Source organism: Odontesthes bonariensis, chromosome 7 (assembly GCF_027942865.1).
Source record: "Odontesthes bonariensis isolate fOdoBon6 chromosome 7, fOdoBon6.hap1, whole genome shotgun sequence".
Lineage (NCBI taxonomy): Eukaryota > Metazoa > Chordata > Actinopteri > Atheriniformes > Atherinopsidae > Odontesthes > Odontesthes bonariensis.
In genome coordinates this window covers 30,699,794-30,726,418 of record NC_134512.1, presented here as the reverse complement: position 1 = coordinate 30,726,418, position 26,625 = coordinate 30,699,794, and the positions used below count along the sequence as shown (strand labels likewise).

The 26,625-nt window shown below is 41.9% G+C and overlaps 1 protein-coding gene across 3 annotated transcripts in view; it reads left to right on the top strand.

The window, feature by feature from the left end:
- Nucleotides 1–26,625, top strand: part of poc1b (POC1 centriolar protein B) — a 60,560-nt gene that overhangs the window by 4,534 nt on the left and 29,401 nt on the right. For 2 of the 3 annotated variants that reach the window (XM_075470519.1, XM_075470521.1), the window contains exons 6-10: nt 690–805; nt 1,026–1,159; nt 2,764–2,832; nt 3,307–3,459; nt 3,730–3,807. In XM_075470519.1, the coding sequence (XP_075326634.1) occupies nt 690–805; nt 1,026–1,159; nt 2,764–2,832; nt 3,307–3,459; nt 3,730–3,807 (550 nt within the window). Of the gene's footprint in view, nt 1–689; nt 806–1,025; nt 1,160–2,763; nt 2,833–3,306; nt 3,460–3,729; nt 3,808–12,789; nt 12,910–26,625 lie in introns of those variants that run through there. The other variant, XM_075470520.1, reaches the window with a different exon arrangement.

The following is a 26,625-nucleotide window of genomic DNA, read 5'->3' as shown; positions in this document are numbered from 1 at the left end:
TACCATAATTGCTCCTCTCTGCTTTCAGTTTGCTGTCCGGTTTTATATTCTTGTGTACTGCAGAAATGCAGTGGATATAGTGCATATAAAAAATGAACAGACCCCTGATAAACTGCCACGTTACTGGGATGTCGGTTTTGGGTGGAACGGTAAATCGTCTGTACTTAAATGGCACTTTTTCTGTCTAGTTGACCACTCAGAGCGCCTTTACAACACAAGATACATTCACATACAAAATCATACAAGCCCGTCTTAGTCCAAACGTACAATAAACTGGTTGCATAAGAGCGCAAACCCTGAAACTAACACTTTGATGACGCTTAATTACAGCATAGGGTTTCGGTCAGCATGCCACATCTGGACTTTCATTTTCCTTTATATCACAACAATCTAAGTTTTAAAAAGGGAGTGTGTACTTCGTATATTTATTGTAGTTTTGGTTATATAATGACTTTTTCTTTCAGAGTTGGCATAGTCGCTGGACAGTTCACTGTATATTTCTCTTTTCTTATAAATGAACCAATACTTTTCCTTGTACATTGTGTGAAAAGGTCAGAAAAGTGGGTTTTTAGTTCGAGTAAAGAGCCACAACATAACAGAATGTCATTTGATATGAAATTAAAAGTAACTGTTCTATCTCCCCTATATGGTATATCTGTGTATAACTTGCAATGTTTTCATTTTCCCAGCTCTGCAACATTCGTTGATTTCAACTCCAGTGGCACCTGTATCGCATCGTCAGGAGCCGACAGTTCACTGAAAATCTGGGATCTACGAACCAACAAGCTGATTCAACATTATCAAGGTACATTATGTCAGAACTGTAATGATTCCGTAGATTTAATGTGTGTCACTGTAATGATTCTATATATTCCTACTCATATCTCCTAACAGCCATGACTGTAATTGCAGCATTGAAAGTGTTTAGGCTAAGGAATTAACTGATCTATTATATTCTAAAATGACTTTTTTGAGCTCAGATTGTTACACTTTTAGCAAGTTTGCCTTCTTTGTGCATATTTTAGTCCACAGCGCAGGGATCAATAGTTTTTCCTTCCACCCGTCCAACAACTACCTGATCAGTGGCTCCAGTGATGGCACCGTTAAGATCCTGGACCTACTGGAGGGACGTCTTATCTACACTCTCCACGGACACAAGGTGATGATGACATCACACACCGTCTGAATCTTATCACATGCTGTAGGTTATAGATGTCAAACTCAGGCCCGAGATAATACCAAATGTCTACTGGAGCTGGCCTGCCAGCAGACAGCGCATGCACCGCTAATACTACAAATCCCAGAATGCTCTGCTGGTGCATTTGGTGAGTCAATCAGGATCTAATAGGGCCGCCCCCTCCTCTGGTGACATTCATGACTTCATGCTACCAGTCGCATCATTCCCCCCCTCCCAAAAATGGCCAAACGAAAGGTGGAAAACAGGAGCTTTCTAGACTGGTGGGAAGTAGAACATCTGTTCACCAAAAAATTATTAGTAGTATTATCACTATTATGATTATTATCTCCGCCAAGGAGGTTATGTGATCGCCCGAGTTTGTCTGTTGGTTTGTCTGGATGTCTGGATGTTTGGATGTTTGTCTGGATGTTCGTCTGTTCGTGCTGCAATCTTGCGACCTGCCACAAGGTGGTGGGGCTAGGTTGTTTCGTTGTCGTTGAGGGAGGGGTAGGAGGGGGTGCGCAGGGGGAAAGCTTACACTAACTGCGCAGGGGGGAAGGTAAACAGTAGCCCCTTTCACACTGCCGAATAACCCGTGTTTAATTCGCGAATTTAGCGTGTCCGCTGTTGTGTTCACACTGCTGATCCGGGCTGCCGCGTCAACTCGACTCGCCTTTCGACCCGCGTCGGACCCTAGTCTTTTTGCCGAGCCGAGTTTAATGTGAACACAATCGACGCGGGTCGGACGTGGGCGTGACGTGAGGAGTTTAAAAGACAGAATGGACAGCTGATTCAGAACAACAGCGACAGGTGAGGACAAGTTTTACTCTGTTTTAGCCTACATCAAGTTGGAGACATTTTTTAATATGGCCAACTGGGGAGACAAGGAGGTCCGCAATTTGGACCCGCTAAGGTAGCGGGTCGCAGTGTGAAAGCCGTCTTTGCCGTTTCTGAGAAGTCGCATCTGAAAGATAGCATCTTAACTTTGTAAACCTTTTCAATCGGAACACGAGCCAGCTGAATCTATGCACAAGTTTAAGCAGACGCAACGCTTTCTCTCGGACGTGGTGGATTACGATGTTAATCGTTTCAGACCATTCACTACAATATATGGGTGGATAAAAAAAATGCGCTTATAAAACAAAGCTTCATTGGCGGAGGTCTGCACTCTCTGAGTGCATTTCTAGGTATTATTATTATTATTGTTAGCCTGTGAAAAAGGTTGCCATTGAAATTGAACTCCTTGGATAAAGAGGCATAAGATTTTATTTAGGAAATGAAACGTGTCTTTTATTTGACATTTGAATTCACATGTGTTTATAGTATTAAGCTTTGCTCGTTCCAGATTTAATGTTTAAGCAAATCTTAAGTCTGTGTCCCTGTGAAAATGTTCATCGTCATATCTGAAGAGAAGGAAAAAGTTTTTTTAATAAATATCAAGGCTGGCCTGCGAAGTTTTTCATTTTGGCCCACTGTGTGTGTGTGTGTGTGTGTGTGTGTGTGTGTGTGTGTGTGTGTGTGTGTGTGTTTGAGTTTGACACCCCTGCTGTGGGCTCAGACTTAACTTTGCTTCCTGTGTTTTTCAGGGTGCTGTGATCACAGTGACCTTCTCTAGAACTGGAGATCTCTTTGCCTCAGGGGGAGCTGATAGTCAGGTTGGTGCTTGATGACTTTGTATTGACTCCCCCCATTGCATCAAATTGTATGGTCCAGACTGAAGTCATTGAATTGCTTTTTTGTTTTTGCCTTATTTTGGTAGAGTGCAGCTAGATTTAATGACTGAGATGGTCAATGAGAGCTCTCACACTCACTTGGCCTTTTTAAACTAGTCATTCATCACTAAAAAGGTGGATTATCATAAATCGGATGACACAGAAAACCTAAACAGAAAGGCCCCAGTGGAGGTTTCAAAAATTTCAGTACAATAAAGACGTTTATAGTCGTGGTTATAATTAAGTGGTAGTTTTACGGTTTGTGCTGGTGCTCTCCAGTAGGGATCAGCAGTGCTGCTTGGAAAGCGTTATTCTGGGACCCTGAATAATACCATGTAACTTCAAGATTCTGCTTTTAACTTGTTAAAAGAGGAAATGTGTTGAACTCGGGTCATAGAAGTTGTGGTTCTCCCTTAGGTGCTGCTGTGGAGGACAAACTTTGATAGCAAATCTTATCAGGATGTCCTACAACAACACAGCCGGAGATCCACCCCAGATCCTCCACCCCACCTGTCTGACATCCATCCCAGGACACCACACCTTCACCACCCACAGTCCACAGCCATTCAGGTTGATTCACTTTCACTTGAAGTATAAAAACCCACTAGACTATTTCTAATTTAAAAAAGCTAAATGTGCGCAAATGGACAATCGGAGAATCAGTGATAATTTAACAATGTTTTTACAATGTCACTTTAAATGAATCACTTAAGATTATTCACTTTTGATATGATGAAAACGGGTTTTAACTCATGGTTTAAATCTGCTGAAGTGTTACTGGAACTTAGTTGGTATGTAGAGGAACATTGGCAGCTGTTTACTCACTCCTTGTCTTCACAGATCAGTCCATCAGTGACAGACACCCGGTCCACTGACCCGCATGTCATAGAGTTGGGTCAAGCTGTTCAAAACAACAAGGTAAGCTAACGCATACATTTCGATGTGGACAACTGTGGTAAAATTAGCCACATCCAAAACCACTGAAAAATCTCATTATCTCGTTTGTGTCATACCAACTCAAATCTGTGCTGGACATGGAGATCAGAAGCTCAAGAAAACCCTTTATCTGTTTATTGATTATTTATTACTTCTCTACAGTAGCTCTCCACAAAGTAAAAACGGAAGCTTATTGCAAAACTAAGTCTTAATTGTAACTATAGACACATTGATTCGTAGTTAAGTTTACAGCATATGGTTTATGCTCCTCTAACCACTAGGTGGCAGTGCAGACGAGTGTTTAGTTTTACTAACCCTCTGCAGCTCTGAAACATGCCTCAATGAACAACAGTCTATTCAATTTTTGTCAGGTTGATCAGAAAGTAGGTCTTTACTGTCCATGTGTCATTGATGCATTATGTTTGATTCGTGCTTATCTGTAAAAATGAATATCTTCTGGCTCATTTACTCAAAATATGCAATGATCAACAATTTGTGGTGCCATGATTGATACAAATGTATGGGTTATTTCAGAATGTGTTTTCCATTGCTGCATTGTGGTTAGACATGCCTTAAGTTCTTGAATCAAGTTTAGAGTCCATACTTGCCCTATTTTCAACCTATATTTTGGAAAAGAGTGGTTTCTTCTCTCTTGACCTTATCAGCATTCCACATTCACAGACATTTTGTTTTTGTCTGCTCCAGAACAGTTTCCCATTACAAGCAGGGCTTCTATATTTTTGACACTTTAAAAAAAAAAAAAAAAAAAAATATTTTTTTATTTTTTATCTTGATGCTGAAAGCCCATCTGAAGCGACTTTGGCAGTAACCTGGCCCTGAACTTGAGGAGCAGGTTGTTGCAAGTTGAAATCCTGGATGTGAATTAGCCTTTTCGTCTTGTGTACAAATGTTGATCTCGGATGATGGCTAGAAACAGAAGATTGGTGTTGTTCAGTGCACAGAATCAACAGCCCACTTTCCTAGAGCCAAGGCAGAGGTCTGGCTGCTGTGTGTGTTGACAATAGCTTTCCAATCAGCCACCAAAGCAGACGGGAGAGGCTATGAAATAAGCAGCACTATGTTCAATGGTTATTCTTTGTGTTTAAACTCCTTAAATAAAAACTCAATAGTGACATCGTGATCCACAGAATTCCTGAAAGCGATGCCAGTCTTGATTGTGAATGAGTAACAATTCATTAAATGATAAGTTAAGAGTTTCACAAAGTGGTCTTTGACACAGTTTGGCGTGTTTTATAGCTTTATCATTCCATTCATCACTATTTAGTGAGGTTAGCTGACTAAAAATGCTTGTAGCTCTTACTTTGCATTGACTGACCAGATAAAGCAGTGCACCTTAAAGATATTAGCCAGTTCCTTGGTAGATGATAATTAGGAAATTGAGTAAAGAAAATAAATAAAACAAAGAAACCTATTGCTGCGCTTATGTTTTTAGCTTTGAAAGCAGAGGAATGTGAGATTGAACGTGTTTTTCGACATGGACGACACATGATGGAATACTACGCGGAAATGTTGCATTTTTATTTTTCTATTTGAAGTCAGAAAGCCGACCTTGTGCAGTATCATTGTTAATCTCCTCGAATCAGCTCCTCGAGCTGAAAGTCTTAAGTCTTGAGTGCTTTGTTTCTAGTGATGTACGAGGCAAAATGATTGAAATGTGACTCTTTCCATATACTAATGAAACTTTGTGTAGTGTGTAGCCATTGGCCGCTGTATGGGAGGAAAACTGTGAATGGATCAAGCCAAGTAGATAAGTGGTTTTGGTCTGAGACTCGGTAAACACACAGTTATGAGTCAGCCACATATTCTTCTGATGTTAACATGAAACTGTGAAGACGAACGGGTGCAAGACTTTGACTATTTCAGTCGGAAATCCAATATGGGAAAAAAAATTGGCCATTCATATTGAATTTCCACAAATTCTGTATGTCTGTGTATATTTTGCTACAGTTTTGTTCAGATACACATAACATTAATAAAATTCTATACTTGCATACGAATGCATTGCCAGTTTAAATAGAAGATGTATATGTCTCTGGTAAAGCTTCCTAAATTCAGGAAGTGGCACGTTGACCTGTCTGTCAGTCAGTGGGTCTACACGATGAAATTAATTCGATTATAGCTACCGTTGGATTATGCTCCTTATTTGAGCAAGGGTAATTATCCTTGGAATACGGTGAATGGATCGAATCATTGGCACAAAGCATGTCATACCTCGATACGATAGGTGGCGCTGTACCCATTTCAACTATTGCTAATAGAGCCACTTCCGGTTGACCGCTTCACCACCACCAACAACAACAACAAACTCAGGCATTTGAGAAAGGTGGCGAACGAAGAACAAGATGAAGCTACGTCCCTCTACATTTTGTTTGTGATGAGCATGGTTGTTGCACAAACGCGATGCACAACGGCGCATTCTCCATCGTGTTGTTTGTTTCTTTCCGACGGCGGCGACAACAACAGTAATATCGTCTCCTTTGACTTTCGGTTCACGATCCCGGGAAAAAATCTCGAGCATGCGCAGAACGCAAAGTCCAATTCACCACGTGCTTCACCGTCTAAAAGCAGGTTTAATGTGACTTTCAACCGAGTTATCCCGGGGTATTAATCCGATAGCGAGTAACCCGATCCAATTTCTTGGCAGATTAAGATGTATACATGAACGTTATAACTCAGTGTTATTGTAATTTAGCCCGTAGTCCGATTATTACAATGCCATGTAACCCCACTGACTCACTCAGCTCTTCTTTCCATTGCAATCACAATTATTTTTATTATTTTATTAATATTAAGTAGCTGACATCTCATTAGTCCAATTAGAAACTTGGGGAAAAAAAATCTTTTGATGACCACCTGAATGTTTGAGTTTGGAGGCAAATTTCAGGCTTCAGGTTGCTCTATTGTGTGTGCAAGTCCTAATAATGTCATGGAAGCTTGTTTTTTTTATTATATTTTTTATTTTATTTTTATTTTTTTTACACCTCAGACTACAGTAAAGTGGTGTGGCAGCAGAATGGGTTCAGATTTGGCCGCGTGTTTCCCTTCCTCCTTCGTTTTGCTCCTCTTACCTTTTCGTGTTGTTGAAAAAGCTCACTTCTGTTCCATGGAAGAATCAACCGGCAGCGGTGAAGCCTGAGCAAAGAGGCTCGTGAGCAGGGGGGGGTAAAGATCAGGGAGATGAGGAGAGAGCAGGAATCCACGTGCCAGTTCCCGGGCCCCCAGGGGCCCTGACTAGGAGGCAGCAGCCGCAGCTCTAATAATAGACGAGCTGGAGTGCTGCCTGTCTGTTTAGCTCGCTGCACCCGGGTCTCAGACACAGTGAATGCATATACATCAGTTTTATGCTTGCCAGAAATAGCCAGATGATGCTGGCCCCTTCCATGCAAACTGCACTCATTGTTGTTGCTTTGGCAAGATGTGGTAAAATGTGATGTATTCAAATATACAACACCTCTGACTAATCCATGCACATCTGTACCTTTTCATTACCTTCTACAGGTTGTCCTCTTGCACGTGGGTTATTGTTATATTTCTGTATGAATGTATTGTAGTGAGGTTGTGAATGAGCCTGCATGTGTGTTTACACAGTTTGTTTATGTGGTGGTGGATATGCAAATGTTCTGAGGTGTTTTTGTCACCTTTTTTGGACCTCCCCTGGTGTAAATGCTGACATGTTTAGAACCATCAGTCCTGGTGGGCACCAAAACCAGGTTCTAATGTGGCTTAAGGTCGTTTGTGGGTTCAGGGTTAGGCTGTGCAAAATGAATGGAAGTCAGTGCAATGTCCTAATAAGGATATAAGGATCGCTGTGCAAGCCTGTGAGTGCGTGTGGAGTTGGGGTTGTTTGAGCATGAGTCATTGGGTAGTGAGGTGTGAAAGTGTGTGAGGGTCATTCATGTTTAGATTGGTTTGGAGCAGGGAGCCCCCAGTGCTACTCCCCGTGTCGGCTCTTATCCATCACTGAGAAACCTTGTGGTTTCTCTCCTCCCCCCCCCCCATTCCCTCTGGTTATTTCCTTCCCCTCCCACTGTTGTGCATGCACTCAGAGTGCTTTCCCTTCCATTCTGCGTCTGTGTTTCCCCTCTATCACCTTAATGGGTTCATGCGTAGGCGGAAAAATTGAGATAAGGGATGTGAGAGCCTGACAGACAAATGGTGAGAGTGAGAAGGGCTGGGAAATGCAGAAGGCCTGAGGTGGGTGTGTGGGTGCTTTGGTGGGGATGTTCCTGTACTCGGAGTTCCTGTCGCCATCAGTGACCTCTGTGTCCTGAAATGGGACATGTTATGCTCCTTGGGGTTTTCCCTTTTAATAAGTTTTATTGAATAGCCTTTTTGTGCGTGTAAAAGGTCTGTGAAATACAAACCGCACCAAAAAGAAATTTGTCTCCCTCAGAGGACCCTGATGCTGAAGTGCCTGGGATGCCTTGTTTGTAGTCCAGGCTTTTCTTTCTTCACCCATTTACATCACAACAAAATGGTTTTGCACAGTGCCTCCCAACCCTAAGCTAATTTTTCTAACCTAAAAAATAAATAAATAGAAAATAAGAATAAAATGGCAGCTGTCTTACACTCCATCAGTTTTGACCCATCAGCTGACCAATCAGAGCAGACTAAGCCTTCAGGAACTGGGGCCTTAAAGGGACACTATGTAATTTCTTCCCCCATCTAGTGGTGCAATTTTATTTTGCAAAGTCGAATGAATTTGCTCTCTAGCGCCTCGCGTTTTCAAATTTGCGTTGCAACTTCTTGAACTATGGCAGGCGGTGTCAAGATTCAAGAAGCTAATAGATTCAGACTCAAGGTCCATACAAACAAAAAGACATCAAGACACACTATGAATCCAGATGACAGATAACATGTCAGATAAAATAAGTTGACATAGCCTTTGGTGTGCAAGCAATGCAATTAGTCATATTCCGGGGGTTACCGGAAGTGACGTCGACGCAGTGTTAGCGTTAGCAGCAGTGTGTAGTTGCTATCTGGAAAGTGTTCTTTTAAATAAACTCCCGGTAAACTTACAAACTTTCTAATGTCTTGTTTTGTGAGTTAAAAGCCTCTGTGTACTACGGCAGAAGTTTGGTAACAATCAAAGTGGGATAATTTACGAGATAAAATCTATTTACCATTAGCGCCAGTAAAAAGCCATTCGGTGGATAGCCCTATCTTGACCAGTGTTGACCATTGCTAAAAATGCTTCTGATGGGGTATTTGGCTGGATGTCATGGTGGAAATCAGTGGCGGCTCCTCCATAGGGGCGATTTGTGCGACGCACTACCAAACACGGAGTTTTTTTTTTTTTTTTTTAATCTAGTTGCTAAGGTGGGACTAATCTGCTGTAGGCAAACTGGTTGTATATGTCATTGTCCAATCAGATTAAGGTCGCGCCTGGTGTTGCTACGCCCATTTTGTGCGATTTCTGTCAGGGTCGAATTTGCACCAGGAAGCTCCCATTGACATGAATGGGACCTCCGTTTTTTTCAAAAATCCTGCTCCCAATGCATTCTCTATGAGAGTTTATGTGCTCGCACAAACGACGCACAACGTGCTTTCGTCATATGTCTGTTGCGCGGGACCATGAACGTTCTACTTGTTGTTGTAACATTGTGGTTTTCAATAAAGAAAAATAAAAAATAAAAAAAACACATTCTATGAAGAAGATGGCGAGTGTCGAGTGCAACAATGCAGTAGTGTTTCTGACAGAAGTACCCTTTAGTCGTCGTACTAATGCGGAGAAGGAAGTTTGGAAGAATTTTGCGGGATGTTCGAGCTCGCCTTGCGAGGCAAAGATGAAACCCAGGGCTCCACCAACCCTGCTATTTTTCCAGGTAGTATTTGATGTAGCTAAATAACTTAACCTTTTGTGCTCAATCATTGACTTGTAATGATTTAAATCTTTTATATAATGTTGACAATAATAGCAGATTGTATAATGACATTCATTGTTAATGGTGCAGTATTATATTTAAAAAAAGAGAGAAATCTCACATAAGTAAGCTGCACTTAACCATGTTTGACAACTGGTTATGCTTTTCTAAGTCATATTTTCCAAAACTTCCATAAACACTTGACTTGGATTTATACGCTGTCATTTTAATTACATTCTGTAGAATGAAAATTGAATGAATCTTATTAATCTGTTTACTTATTTCATAGAATCCTGGAACAATATGAGGAAAATAAATAAATAATGGTTAAGGTGTAATATTAACTGATTGGCAAATTATGCAAAAAATAACTAAAAATTATTACAATAAATTATGCTACCTAGACAAATATACCTCAGTCCTATGGCCTTTTATGGTACTTATGGACATAACGGGGGAAATTGCAGTCACTTTGGTTATTTGGCAGACCAAATAACCCCTCGACTCTGCGTTGTGTTTATTTAAAGAAGACAAGGAGTTTCTGGACGATTGGACATTTTATTTCATGTGTGGGAACATAACAGGTTTGCATCAGTGCAATCAGTTCAGCTTCGCACAGCTCACTCTAATGCAGCTTTCACAGACTGGAAATTGCACTACCTAAAAAAAATGTCAGGAGCCGCCACTGGTGGAAATGACGCTAGGTCATCGCTTTAACGGGACGGGGTTGAAGTGATGTATACACATTATTTTGCTAGGAGTTAGCTCCTTAGCTACCCGACCTAGCAGACCATGCTGTTTAGGCTGAGCATTCTTACGGTGTTAGGTGTAACTTGTTTTGCAGGGATGGAGAGCACTTGACTTCTTGTTTTGAGTTTGTTTTTACCAATAAAAGCAAAACCTTTAAAAAAAAGCTAAAAGCTGTGACAGCAGAGTGAGGGGTGTGTAAAAACTTCATTCACTTCCAAATTGTATGGAGAAGGGTAAAAATAGCAAAACTGCAGCAACTCTTGCATCAAATAGAATTATGTTATTTTCAAAACCAAGACGTAATAATAACTCAAATTATTATTTGTCCTAGATCTCACTGAATAGAGGAATTTGTCATTTCAAATATACAACCTATTTTTGGTGCTTTCACACTGCAGGTTACCACTGTTGTATACTGTTATAGCACTGGAATTCTGTAATGTGGCTTTCTCTTCTTTTGTTCACTGTGTTTCTATAATGCAGGTTTTTAAGTTCTAATTTACTCGAAGCAAATTAATCACTGAGAGGCAGAGAAATGTGTCCGATTAGACCCAAACTGAGTAGAAGACCATGACGGGCAGCTACCAAACAGCCGCACTAATAGTGACAGAACAATGTGTGTTTGCTCCTTGTTTTAAGTTTCAGCAGTTTGGTTGTTGCCCATCATGGTGTTCATGCTGGATTGCAAATTGTTTTGTGCCCATCCATCCATCCATCCATCCATCCATCCATCCATCCATCCATCCATCCATTATCTTCCGCTGGTCCGGGGATCGGGTCGCGCGGGGGCAGCAGCTTGAGCAGAGAAACCCAGACGTCCCTGTCCCCGGCCACTTCCTCCAGCTCTTCTGGGGGGACCCCGAGGCGTTCCCAGGCCAGCCGAGAAACATAGTCTCTCCAACGTGTCCTGGGTCTTCCCCGGGGCCTCCTCCCAGTGGGACGGGCCCGGAACACCTCACCGGGGAGGCGTCCAGGAGGCATCCTAACCAGGTGCCTGAGCCACCTCATCTGACTCCTCTCGATGCGGAGGAGCAGCGGTTCTACTCCGAGCCCCTCCCGGATGACCGAGCTTCTCACCCTATCTCTAAGGGAGAGCCCAGACACCCTGCGGAGGAAACTCATTTCGGCCGCTTGTATTCGCGATCTCGTTCTTTCGGTCTCTACCCACAGCTCGTGACCATAGGTGAGGGTAGGAACATAGATTGACCGGTAAATCGAGAGCTTCGCCTTCTGGCTCAGCTCCTTCTTCACCACAACGGGCCGGTGCAGAGCCCGCATCACTGCAGACGCCGCACCGATCCGTCTGTCAATCTCCTGTTCCATTCGTCTCCCACTCGTGAACAAGACCCCGAGATACTTGAACTCCTCCACTTGGGGAAGGATCTCATTCCCGACCCGGAGAGGGCATTCCACCCTTTTCCGTCCGAAGACCATGGTCTCAGATTTGGAGGTGCTGATTCTCACATTTGTTTTGTGCCTTTCAATGATATACTTCCAAATACAAAAGAAAATGGGGTCCAGGCTGACCTGAATTTTCCGTATTCTAACTAGAAACACTTAGATGCACAACTGTTCTCTCTGGGTGCTTCCGCCCACCATCCAAAAACATGTATGTTAGGTTAACTGGTAATTCTAAATTGACTGTAGGAGTGAGTGTCCAGGAAGTACTCTGCCTCTTGCCCGGTGGCAGCGGAGATGGGCTCCAGTGCCCCCATGAGCCTGAATTGGAGTAGTCTGAAAAATGAATGAATGAATGAATGAAGAAAGAAGCATATTTTTGGGGAATGAGTATGTCTTAAAACAGTCTGCTTTCTGTTTGAGTTGAAGCTTAGACTCTTGTCTCTTCAGGTTAACAACTCTGAGTCAACCCTGAAGTTTAACCAACATTTTTTTTATAATTCCGATAAACTTCCCCCAAAACTGAAATAATACAAATTCATGTGTGTGTATAAGAGGTGATTAGATAGCAGAGGGTTAGATTTGGTTTCTTGAGCCATCTCTTATGTCCATGTAGACGTGAGTAGTGACGTCAGTTTGATCAGACAAGGTGTTCTACCAACGTGCTTCCTGCCACCGACCTTTGAGTGAGTGAGGGTGTGTGTGTGTGTGTGTTACTTGTAAGTAGCTTTATGTCCTTCTTTCCTGTGTGAATAAGTGTATAATCCAGATCATAGTAAAGGCGTGTGGTCAGCTTACTGTGTTCTGCCCTCATTTTTAATGACTGTATTCAGATGCATCCGTCAGCTTGTAAAGACGTAAGATTATACATATTTCTGGCGATTTCACACTGTGCAGGCGTCTACAATAACACAGATTATCCCGCCCTCAGGACCTCTCCAGCTTCCTGTGCAGGGGAAATACAAGGTGTTGGATGACCGTGAGGTTTACATGCCAGATTTAACTGCTGTTGAAGCAAGCACGAGTGAGAAGACACGACGGAAATGAGTTAAAGATAGTAACAGCTCTGGGGGGAGAGGGGGGGAGAGGGGGGGGGTCACTTTTCACCAGGACATGGGCTGCCAGAGGCTACATTACACACTCACTCACTCACTCACTCACTCACTCACTCATATCCACACATTCACGCTCACTAGATTTTTTAGAATTCTTTTAGAATCACTCTGACTCCTTCTCACATTCTCACCTGCATGTCTTATCTCATAAAAATGCAGGCATATGAAATACTTGTCCTCTTATTATATGAGAACTGTAACATTGAATCAAAAGACTTCATGATGTTAGACCTGAACTATCATTGAATGTAATTCAAAGGGTTGTGATGGTATAGCGGTGTTGCTACAGTATGGATGCTGGTTGAGCACTGCATCATATGCAACTAATAAAGCTTCAGTACTGTGTGTTTCCACACAAATCCATCAGGATGCACAGGGTCCTCTGTACTCCTCTGTAGTTGGATGCTGATTACCTGCTCCACACTAAACCGCAAGTTCGATAAAGCAGCTGTGCTCCTTAATGCAGCTGCCTGGACTGTGTCCATATGGAGGTTACAGCACTGTCAAAGCGGAACCCCGTCTCCAGACACCGCCCACGTCACGTAATGATGTGTTTTGCTGTGAGACTCCCTGTAGTGGCTCCAGTCTCTCAGGCGCTCACATACCAAATGTCCAAAAATTTGATCTTCCTCATCTAAAATACAAAAGTAGGGCAAGCCTTATCACTAATTCAGGAGGAATCTCTCTCTTCAGTTTCCTTTCTTCCTTTCACCTATGCCGCTGTGTTTGTCTCTCATCTTTCCTCTTTTCACTCTCATTTCTTGATCACAACCTTAAACAACACTCACTTCCAGGAAGTTCCTCTCCAAAGTTAGAGAAGGTTTCTCGCTTCCCTTAGATTTTTGGGTGTTTTTCTCTGCTTTTTTTTCTGTTCGGATGTGCTGCACTTCCACATCTATAGACAGATTTTGTTTACTTTCTCATTCTTCTCCAGACAATTCAAAGTTTATAAAGTCATGAAAAGCCTGCCTCAAAGACAGTTAGCAAATTACTTAAACACATGTCCTTACAAAAGATTGCAGCACCCTTGTAAGAAAAGTATGTTTGCCTCAAATGTAACTATTTTTCATCTCAGTAGTGTTGTGAACTGTGCTGCTCGTTCTAATGAATTTCTAGTTCAATTTCTAGTGTATTTGTAAAGAAAATGCTCTGCAATTAATGTGTATAATTCATAAAACAATGTTTTATCCATCCACAGAAGTCATAGAACGAAAATGATTTTAGTTCATTGGATTAGATTGAAACCCAAAAGAATGCCAAAAAAAAGAATGTCCCATGCAATTAAAATGAAATATGACACCTTGTAAACATGTCCACAAGATATTTTTTTGTGTGTTCTGATATAATCATGAGCAAAATCTACCATCAATATGATTGCTCAGCTGTAGCTGAGGGAGCCAGTCGACACCCGTTGGATACGAGGGAGAGCCATTGGAGACGACATCAGCAGGTGGTGCAGGTGTAAGAGTTCCCTGCAGATGTAATATACCAGTCTAATACTTGTACTTGTATGGTGCCTTGCATTCTTTAAATTTCTCTTCTTGAGAAATCACTGCCTGGCTCAAACTATTTCTGGCTTCATCAACACAATTTGGAAGCCGCAAACGGAGCAGAGCGTAAACCGTGTCAGTGTAAACGGGACATTTCAGTGTTATCTGTCAGTGGGTGGGGCCAGATTAACATATTTAACATATCTCCAATTACTGAATATGAGGAAAAAGTTATAGTCACACCACAGGCCATTTCAATTTTGAGGCCATAAGAATTTTATTAGAAAAAAATGTGCAATTCTGGGAAACACAGAGGAATTTTAATGGGATTAATAACTGCAGGAATGAGACATTAAACTCTTGTCAAGGATGAATGTAAGAAGTGGAGGCATGTGATCAACATCAGTAAGTTAATAGAATACAGTTCATTTTAATTGCTGTAATTTAAATATAATTTCACAAAGTCACACGGGACATTTCATGATGAACATTTCTGAGCTGTTTACTTCTATTCCAAGGACTTCCTCCTTGCATGTCATCACCGCCATCCCGACCAACCAGAAGCCTGTGTATTCGCCTCCTCAAGGGTACAGCTTGTATCCTTAGGGGCCTCTGGTGGGAATGTGCTGACAGTCCATGCAGAGAGCTAAAAATAGATATACAGGTCTATTTGCAGGTATTGCTGGGACACCTGAAAGGCAAATGATGATGATGTGTTGCATTTTGTTCTCTCCTTGCTGGGAGACATGGGATGGGGCTAGCATGAAAGACGAAATATACCTAGGAAAGGATAAAGAAGCGACATTGGGATTTGATTATGTTGTCATCTTCTTCATAAGGTCCTGGAGAGAGATGAGAGAGGAACAAGAAAAAACAAATCCATAGTGATGAGCTTAGACTTCTTTAAAGGAACTTGAAATGAATGTGTCCTTTTGACTAAACCAAAAAAAAATTCTCCTAGTGTAATAATGCTAATAGGAAAATATATGTGACAAATTGAAGTGTTTTGATGATTGCGGAGGGTGCTAACCCACAATTTGGCACATACCTGGTGACTGTCAAGGAACGTAGCAAATTATTTACATCGGTTTCATGCGTGGTGATTTTTGTTGTCCCACAGATCTTTCTGGGAGAGACCACCCCCAACAGGATAGATATGTTTCATCACAGGATGAAGGTGATCACTTAGAACACATTTGTATTAGTTTGATGTGTCTCTTGACTCTGAGGTAACAAATAGAAATGAAGCCATGCCATTAAAACGCTTCCCACAGGCTTGCAAAGCCACAGGATGATCTCACAGCAGGGTCAAGCAATGGAGCCTGTGCTGCTCTCGCCCACTTGTTAACTTATTAAGACCTTGTACAACATATGGGTATACCAGATCCCGTCTTTAGAGGGTGCCTTAGGAATGAATGGGCTAAAAAAAAGAAAGAATTATCTGACCATATAATTTCTGTAGATCAGTGCATTTGGCTTTTGCACAGCAGAACGCTTAAATCTCATATGTGACTGTTGTCTGACTGTTCTTGCTGACAGTGATCATATCCTGCATCGAAATGTTCGGTCTCATGACCAAGAGTTGCTCTTTTTGTTTTTTTTTTTTCAGATGACACTGATGCTCGAGCATCAGCCATGAATTCCAACCCCACATACTGGTGTGTTTCACATAGATCTCGATGCAGATGTCTCTGCAGTCACTCTTCCTCTTCTAACACTAACCAGTCGAATAGTGTTTGTGACTAAAGCCTCTGCCATCTGTGCCACAACTTCTCTCAATGAATGTTCTACTCTTTTTGTCAGAATCATCTTGGTCCCCTCAGCATTTTTGTTCATCCAAGAGCATTACTTGATGCTAATTTCATATTTGTGTTATGTAGTGTTTCTGTGTAAAAACAACTACATTTGTTGCATTTGTTGAGTTTTCCTTTTTTATTTTGTGTGTTTTCAGCTCCAGTAGATTCTATTTTCGAAACTTGGACTTGTTCTTTACTGATATATGATTATGGATGACTTTAGATGACTGCTGTTGAAGCCAGTATAAGAGAGCCAGTGTGTATGTACTGTATGTGCAAATAACAGGCTACCTTAATGTCTGGTAGGGTTTGCTTGCTGATGCTATTTTCTCCCTTAGTGGAGGCAGAGAGGATGTGGCCCGGTGAACCGCGTAGGCAGATCAGACGCCTCATGGCTCTGCTGCTGGCCGGGTTTATTTCTGTACAGCTCATCTCAGCTTTGCATTGATTTTTCTGAACATATTCCTAAGGTTTTTTCTTTTATCCTCTCCTCATTGAGAGTCATCTACCTGCAGACCTTAATTGGAAGGGGCAAAGGTTGGCCAATGCAGGACCGTACTTTCAAATGATTCTTATAAAATGGATTTTTAAAAATTTAATGGCATTTTGAACTTGATGGTAGGTTGAGAATTGCTGTCTGACTCATCTACTTTGTTGTTGCATTGACTCATTTCTCTTTTATTCTGTTCGTTGAAATCCACTGCTGGGGCGGTTTATGTGCCCCCCTCCCCAACCAACCCAATATGTTATGCTCCAGAAGAATGCAAAGACAGCATCTGCACTCTATTCTTTTATCCAAATATGTTTATATGTGAATCCTGATACTAATGTCTGCACAGCTGTCCATGTGACTGTGAAGGAGGATTACTGGGAAAGGACTAAGAAAACAAATCGATTTCCTGTGAACTGAGAGAGCCAAAGGGTCACGGTTCCTCTCCGGAGGTGCAGCTGTAACCCAACACTGCCTCAGTCCCAGGTTAAACCCCACCTCCTCTAATTGCTACCCCCCTCATGTTAAGCTCATGGTCCACCTGTGAGGAAGTCCTTCATCTCTCTGTTCCCTGGAGGGGGATAACTGGATCCCCACCTCTGTCCACAGCCACACTAGTGGATACTGGCAGAGGCTGTTACTGTTTGATGCTTCCACTGGCTTCCACTTTCTTTACCAAATCTAATCTGATATCTTAAGCCACTAATAGACATCAGCTCATGACTAACTTTTACTTTATTGCGATGCTTCATTTCCTGTTCACAGCATACACACTCAGTATCACGTCATAACGCAATAGGCAAGTCAACATCACTCTCCAGTCTTAAAGGGATAGTTCGCCTCTTTTGACAAGAAGCTGTATGTAATCCCATATTAGCAATATCATTTAAAAGTCAGACCTCACATCGCTTGGCGCTATTTTTGCCTTCCTTGATATCAATGCGTCCAATGTAAACTGTGCAGACCGAAGTGCAGACCGAGCAGGCCCCTGCTTCCGTAAAGCAGTAAACACCGTAACAGGTGCGGCTATCGCTAGGTGGCTGGACGCATTGATATCAAGGGAGGCAAAAATAGCGCCAAGCGATTGTGAGGTCTGACTTTTTCCTGGAAAACGTTTTTGTGATGCAAATGTATTACTCTTTTGAACGCATATTGTTTTGAGAAGCAAGACGCTTTATTTTTTTTAGCCCCAGCTAACTAGCCAGACTACCTTCGTCAACGCCAAATCGAGGCTGGAACTCGGCTCACAGGACGCAGCGGGGGGTAAGTCAATGTTCATAAATGATAGTGCTAATATGGGATGTCATACAGCTTCATGTCAAAAGAGGTGAACTATCCCTTTAAGTTCTTTGCGCTTGCCCATCTATTTCTGTTTCTGTTTTGCTTTCTAATCATGACAACTCAAAGTGCTGAAAGTCATTAATAATCTGTAATACAAGGTACAGTTTAAGGCCCTTAAACACCAAGCCGGCAGTCTTCTGTTGGAAATGTCTGGAGGATCACTGAAGGCCTGTTTCTTTTACAGTGAGTATTTGCACCTTACGCAGTTGGATCTCATTTTAAACTTTTAAAAACATTTTTTAGCTGATTCATCGTGTTATATCGGCACAGGGTTGTTATTCTGACAGTCTACTCCGCATATCTTGAGAATATATTATTTTTTTGTCTCTTTTTATGTACTTCCACTACCAACAGACCAAGTGGTGCCTGTACCAACCAACCCCCCCCCCCCCCCCCCCCCCCCCCCCGACAAAGTTCGCACTCGCCATATCCCCAAACTACACACAACCTTCTAGGATGTGCCAACAGTAGTTTGCTAAGAAGTATTTTTCTTCTTAGTATTGTTTTCTTCTTTATTCAGTCTTCCAGTTTTCCTCGTTTTAGTAAAAACACTACTCACCCTCTCTGGGCTGGAGAGTTAAGTCCTTTTTTGCATGGTACATCCTTTTAGTTGGGTGTGGCCTTTGTGGTGTGTGTTCGAGCGCGATCTGCTATGCCCAGGTTTGGTGAATATAAGCTCTTGCAGTAGTGCTAGAAGCCCGAACATGATCCACCAACTACAGAGTTCCCAACAGCGCTGAGGGGAAAATGACGAAGGTGCCAATGAGAAAAATAGACTTTTGTTGTGTGAAATCTCAGAAGCTTCATCATTGTTCTGCAAAACAGAAGGGCTATCAATCACTCAAAATGAGTCTTTGCACTCACTGTGTAAGCAATTCAGATAAGTGAAAACTCCCATTTCCAAACTGTATTATTGATTGTGAACATAACCTTACAAGCTGTTCTTTTTTCATTATTAATCAACCCTCTAAACATATAGCCTGTAAGTCTGCACACACATTGTGTTTTCCTTTCTGAATCAAATGAATGATGATTACAATACAGTTGCCACCATGCACATGATTGTTTGGCTCTTGGTTTTAGAACTTTGAGGACGACTGTTTCATCTTCTAAGGTTTTATTTTAATCAGATAAAACTCCAGTCAGCCAAGAATTGCTGATTTTTCTGCTAAAAGCTGTGATTATGGTCACTATGCACTGTGATTTTCAAATTGTTGGATCCAGAGCACAAGTGAATTTTTGTTGCAATATTTTTGTTTGATTGTTTGTCAAAGTTCAGAAGTAAGGTTCTTGGTTAAAGACGCTTAAGTGTTTTGTGGTGGCTGTTAGCCTGGAATGTGTGGGAACAAAAAGACTAGCTCGTTAGCTTAGTCTGGGAGCTTGCACTGGTTTACAACGGGATCGTTGGCAATCAGCAGTAGGATTGTTCTGAATGGCAAATGAGTTTCCCACAGGTACTTTGCAGTCCTTTTGGTATTAGCTTAAGTGCTAAAGCTGATTAGCGGGCATTTGTGTGGCAATGCAGCTCAGTCCAATGTTTCTCATGGACACCCATCTGTTTTGGCATTCTATTTCATTTGGAATGGTTTTAATATTTGTGTAGATGTGTCTGGCTTCACTTGAATGGGATTTAGTGATCCATAGTTACTTTAGCGATAGTTAGATAGGTACATATTGACTGACTTCAAGAGTCGCTCCTATGTGTTTTATTCATAGAAAATTAATTTCAAAATGACAAGATTTTCCATTGCACGTTCAGTAAGCACATGTGTTTGTCCCTGCTCACTGTTGTCACTCTTTCATCTTTCTCTCCCTCTGAGCTGTTTACCTGACCAGTAATCTCTGGGTTGGGTATCTCAGAGGTAAAAGGATATGAGTCATGCTAATGGTTGGATATGTGTCAAGAACACAAGGAAAGACTACCCCCGACTCTCAGACATGCAGCATTCACCCAAGCATTCCATATGACATTCCATTTTCAGTTCATTTTTAGTTTAAATCCTGAAATCTATGCTTGACAAAATGTTTAACAGAACTTGTTTGAGAGAAATGTTTAAGCTTCTTTATGCACTGCGATGTCTCATATGTCTGCGTATCCTGCCACCCGTGTTTATTGTTCTTACAGCATCAGCTGTCTGTCTAGATGCAGAAAATTATGCAACTTTCATTTCGGAGAACAGTACAACTTGTGAACGATAAGTGTTACAGTTGGCTGCTTGCTGTAGACCATTGCTTGACAGTTCACTCATTAATGTTATGTTGCCGGAAAAAATGTTACACATTAGTGGAAGATACCTAAATTTCCCGTTTGCTGGCTGTTTTGCCTCATTTCAATTGAATTTAATTCACAAATCATAGAAGGGCTTAGCTGGATATGTATTGATGCTAATTAGAAACATGTTATGATGTAATGCCCTGGACCCATGCATGATTAATGGAAGTTAAATTATTGGCCTATTGTGCAATGCTCCAATATTTGAAACCAGAAGGTTAAAAATCTCTTTAAATTATGACAAATTGCCAAGTTTGAATCCGCTGAAAATGAACAATCCTTTAGTATCTCATGTGATAAAAATTGACTGCTCTGGTTCCATTAAATAAGTATTTTTTTCTTTAAAAAAACAGACTTTTGGAATACTGAAAGTGCTTTTCAAAATCCATAACCTGGTTATTCCTTAAGCGTAACATTTTTCAACACTGAAATGTGGAAATACTGCATTAGTAACTGTATTATCTAGAAATAAATTGTTCTTTGTGACTAAAACATGGATGTTCTTGCTGTGGCCCACCACAGTTTTCTTCTTGAACATGTCCACAAGCCACCTTTGTGCTGTGAATTCCCTTGTGACCGGCTATATTTGAACACTTAAGTGAGCCTAATGAAAGGAAGTCACCCATTTATTTCCCTCTCCACACTTAGTTATTCTTAGAAAGTCCCATTGCTGCTCCAATGAATTTGTTGCACCACTTCAAAGGCCTCAGTCTCAACTGACATCCATGGTCCTTGTCAAGAAACTGCAATCTTGTGACACACAACAGGAGCTATGTTTGGGATGGCTCATGTGAGGGCAATTGACAAGAAGTCTGGTCAACAAGCAATATTCGAATTGGGCATGGATCAAATGGATTAGGAGCAGGAATCAAATTACTGTAACTTTCTGTTGAATTCATATGGTGTTATGTTCCTACATTTGTTGACCAATTACGGCATCTGGTATACATTTAGTGTCATAAGACATAGACTACTCCTGTTCAACTGTCTATTAAAGTTGTGTTCCATTGTTTGGATGAATGAATCCACTTTTGCTAAGGATTCTGGGGGTTTGTTTAGACCGCACAAAGAAAGCAAGTTGAATTTGTGCAGCAGATTTGGGTTTGCCTTGCAGCTTGGTCTTCTTGCAAGGCAATATGAATCTGTATAACCGATTTAGACAAAGAACTGCAGTAATTTGGAAAATTATCTTGTGTTCACTCAAAATGCAGTTTTCACCTACTGGGTGAAAAGTAGGTGACCTTTTGGCTGCATTATGACTTCACAAACCAGTTGTCTTACTGTCAGTGCGATAGTAGACACTCTATTTATTGTTCCTGGTCCTGATATGTTCTTTTATGCACACTTCTCTCAGACTGCATCTCCTTCTGTTCTCTGATGCAATAGGACTTTGCTAACTTGATGCTATACCACATTTCCTCTGTTCCTACCACTCATTATAACACAATAGTTCTGGTGTTGCAAGTGTCCACGAGGAAGCACTTGATTCTGTTGATCCACCTGTTGCAGGACAGAGTGGGCTTTAAGATTTTTGGCTTATTTGACGCTGACATCTGACCTTTTGTGGAGGTGTTTTGATGAAAGAGGCATGAATGGCTCCACTGTTTCAAAATCCTCCCTCTTATTCTCAAATATGTGTGCAGTACAACCTCTCTTACCTCTGGAGACTTTTTCCCTTCTCTCCAAATGTTTAAGCTTTGATATGCATTTCATTTCTCTTGTAGAAGAAGTTCATTCAGAATCCCGGATATCGTACACTACTCAGTATGTTGGCTTTCATATGATACCAACAATACCACCACAAACATAACAATGTAGCTGAAATATGTTTAGGCTGTGTTCAGGTATTTACTTTTTGAGACATGAAACGCTGACAATAGTGTGCTGCTGCATGTGGTTGCATGAACCTCATCGCTGAAACGCACCATTCCCAGGCTTTTTAACTGTATGATTTTTACAATGCATCAGATGAGGTACAGTGAATGCAAAGTGCCTGTCGGTGTCGCAGAACTTTTAGCCGTGCAAAATCAAGTAGAAAAACGTGAACCCCACCACCCAAGCCAACATGTTAAAGGGCTAGATGAGGAGGGTACATGCGTTGCTTTATTCTATGGAAGTAAGCCATTAACAATAACTACTAATGGTATACTCGATATCTAAAAGGTGCCCAGTGCCGGTGGTTGCAAAACAAGACCAAATCATCAGCCCTTCACCAACGTGCTTGACAGTTGGTATAAGGTGTTTATGTTGATAAGTGTTGGTGCTGTGCCACAGCACACATGGTGCTGTGCATTATGACCAAACATCTCCACTTGACAAAATGTTTAACAGAACTTCCATCCATCCATTTTCTATACCGCTGAATCCGCCGGTCGGGTTAGCGGGGGGGCTGGAGCCTATCCCAGCGGTCAATGGGCGAGAGGCAGGGTATACCCTGGACAGGCCACCAGTCCATCACAGGGCGTTTAACAGAACTTGTTTGAGAGAAATGTTTAAGCTTCTGTATGTAGTCTTGTGGTTTGTTCAGATGCAACTTTGCCTACTTAAGCCATGCTGCCATGTTCTTTTTATAGAGAAGAGGCTTTCTCCAGGGAACTCTTCCAAACAAGCTGTATTTGTTCAGACTTTTCTCATTGAACATTGATGAACTTATATTGCCTTAGTATTGAACGTTCCTAAGTCTCTAGTCTTGGATGTAGCTCTTGTTTTTTTTTTTCCAGTGTCTCTGAGCGTTGCCTATTCTTGCTAATTTGCTGGGTCGTCCACTCCTGGGAAGAGTGGCATCTGTCTAGAATGTTTTCCTCTTGTGAATAATCTTTCTCACTGTAGAATGTTAAACTCGAGATTGTTTGGAAATGGGCTTAAAACCGTTCCTGGATTGATGGGCAGCAACGATTGCTTCTCTAAGATCATTGCTTTAAAGGGACACTTGGCTTAGTTTTTGTTAAGTAAATAATTACACGGTTTCACTTTTTTTGTTTAAATCAAATCAAATTTATCGATATAGCGTATTTAGAACAACCGCAGGACTAGTTATGCTATCACATCCGTCTCTTCCATCTCCGCTCTCAGCCCCCACGGAGTAGCAGATTTTGGGGATTTTTATAATATAGATAATTTAATAATATAGATTGTTAAATTATGATGCCACGGATGAAGTTTTCACTGAACCAAACCAACCCTGAAAACCTTTTTGTTCATTACAGCCTTGAAAGCAGCAGTGGACGAGATCATTTAGCAACACACACAGATTCGGATGTAACCAGTCGTTTTGCTATTTAGACTGAACGTCTACATAAAAACCTTGCTTTGCTCTCAGAGGAGGTGGGGGAGCTTGAGAATGACACTGGGGTTACCAAACGAGGACTGCTTCCGCCAACTAATCTTGTCAAGTCTCCAGAAAAATTCAAAAAGTAGATTATTCTTCCTCAGAAGCAGCCACATCCACTGTGTTTTTTTTGGGGGCGCGATTCTTGAAGCCAATATTGTTGTTTTTACTTCCATTTACATGATAAAAATGACACAATGATAACAAATGTTACGCAAGTGTCAATTTAAACAAAAAATAAACATTTATCAACAAAACATATTAACAGCAAACAATGTAGAACATTTAAATATATAACAATAAAAATAATCAATCTTAACACTTAGCAGCTTGAGGCCATTGCAGTGCTTCTTTGACTTCTTTTCAGCCATTTCTTTAAAAAGAAACAAAAAACACAAATTCAGTATATTTTTATCTAGTGCTACATCTTCTGTTTGATTTGTAAATTAAACAGTTTGTTAAAATAAAATGACCATGATTTATTATCCCATCTATTATGCAAAGACACTAGTAGGCCTAAAGGAAACTGTCAAAGACAGAGAGACCGTTACGCGGCGCACTCTCATTAGCCCCTTTCACACTGCGACCCGCTACCTTAGCGGGTCCAAATTGCACCTTCGACCCGCGTCGAGCAATGTGAACGCTTGGCGTGTTGGTGACCCGTGTCGCCTGAAGCCGAGTTCAGGGGGCGTTGCCTAGTGGCAGAGCGTCACACGAAACACAATAAATGCTGGGCGTGTACAATGACGTAGGCACAAGCCATGCGTCGGAGGTAGGGTTAAATACACCTTGAGGACTCGTTTTTGCAATTGTATATGCAGTTCATGGAGATGTTATTTTACGGGGTGTGGATGGTTACAATGTGGGATGCTGCCGAAGAACATATGCGGAGAATACAAGAGCACTATAGTCCCCGAAATGTGGCGGTAAATAACGTCCTCTGCTCGGAGGCTGAGGAGCTCGCGGACCTCCTTGTCTCCCCAGTTGGCCACATTAAAAAAAGTCTCGAACTTGATGTAGGCTAAAACAGAGTAAAACTTAAACTCCTCACGTCACGCCACGCCCGCGTCCGACCCGCGTCGATTGCGTTCACACCAAACTCGGCTCGGCAAAAAGACTAGGGTCCGACACGGGTCGAAAAGCTAGTCGAGTTGACGCAGCAGCCCGGGTCGGCAGTGTGAACGCAACAGCGGACACGCTAAATTCGCGGATTAATCGCGGGTTATTTGTCAGTGTGAAAGGGGCTATTGACTGTTACGTCTCCTGTGGACCCGCTCTGAGTCCGCCTTTACCACTGTACAAAAATTGCATTTAAACCAGCTGACAGTCTGCTTCAGACCGCAGTGGGACAGGTACACCGAACCAACCCGCGTCGCGACTCGTACACTGCAGCGCTTTGGTCGCACTTAACGAACGTGTCAGTGTCAGTGTCAGTGAGGAAGAGGAGGCGAAAAAACACTGACCACCGCTGCAGTGTATGGACATTATTTTATGTAAAGTTAGATGCTGTACGCGTAGTGATAGGTAATTGTTTTCATATGCATACATGATACTCCATGGCAGCACACACACGCGCAGCGGTGGCAGTTCGCCAACTGGAGATAAGTGAGTGAGTTTTTTAGACAGTGGGAAAGGAGCCCTATGCCGACTGTAAGCGGCTCGACCAGCGTTTAAACACCCGCGTTGACCCGCTAATTTCAGTGGCAGAGGGAAAGAGAAAGAAACACACACTGCTCTCGAAGTGAAACAGACACACACAGCTGCTCCCTCCCGCTCACAGTGAGACAGAGACAGTCTTTCAAAGTGCAGACAATACAGCTAAATTAGTTAAAAATACATTAAAAGTTGAAAACTTACCCTTGTTGTTGTTGGCTGTCTTCCAATGTTACAGCTCCTCTCTGCCAGTGTGGGAGGGGAAATGCATGCGCTTCACGTGATCTCCAGCATCTCAACGCATGGCTGCTGAATGCTCTAATTGAGATTGGCGAACGCACGCATGTATCGGCTGATCCCGATACAAGTAAAAAACGCAAAAATCTGCCCGAAATATCGGCCGGCTGATGTATCGGTCGACCTCTATACTTCAGTATATTGTAATTTCTTGAGTTCCCGGTGTTAATATTCTTCTCAAAGAAATGGGACAAACATTGCTTTTGCTACTGGGATCAGTCAGCTTTTGGCACACCTCTAAATTGCTAATCTCTTTGTTTTTGGCAGTCTCGTAAAAGACGTTGTATACAGGCTTACAGGTCTGCAGACAAGGCTTCATTTAAAACTACAGACAGATTAAGCAGGAAAAAATACTTAAACTTCGTGAGACAATCGTGAGGCAGGGCTTTATTTGAACTGAGATCTGCTTAATAGTTTAACAGCATTGGGTTTTAGGTCATATATACCGCAAAATTTGATGCCCATCATGATTAATTTATTAATTCATTGCATTCAATGCATTTGTGAGGTCAGACACTGATGTTGGACGAGAAGGCCTGGCTCGCAGTCTCCGCTCTAATTCATCCCAAAGGGTTGAGGTCAGGACTCTGTGCAGGCCAGTCAAGGTCTTCCACACCAAACTCACTCATCCATGTCTTTATGGACCTTGCTTTGTGCACTGGTGCAGCAGTCATGTTGGAACAGGAAGGGGCCATCCCCAAACTTTTTCCACAAAGTTGGGAGCATGAAATTGTCCAAAATCTCTTGGTATGCTGAAGCATTCAGAGTTCCTTTCACTGGAACTACGGGGCCAAGCCCAGCTCCTGAAAAACAACCCCACACCATAATCCCCCCTCCACCAAACTTTACACTTGGCACAATGCAGTCAGACAAGTACCGTTCTCCTGGCAACCGCCAAACCCAGACTCATCCATCAGATTGCCAGATGGAAAAGCGTGATTCGTCACTTCGTCACTGAGATGATATTTGTATGGAATGTAATTGC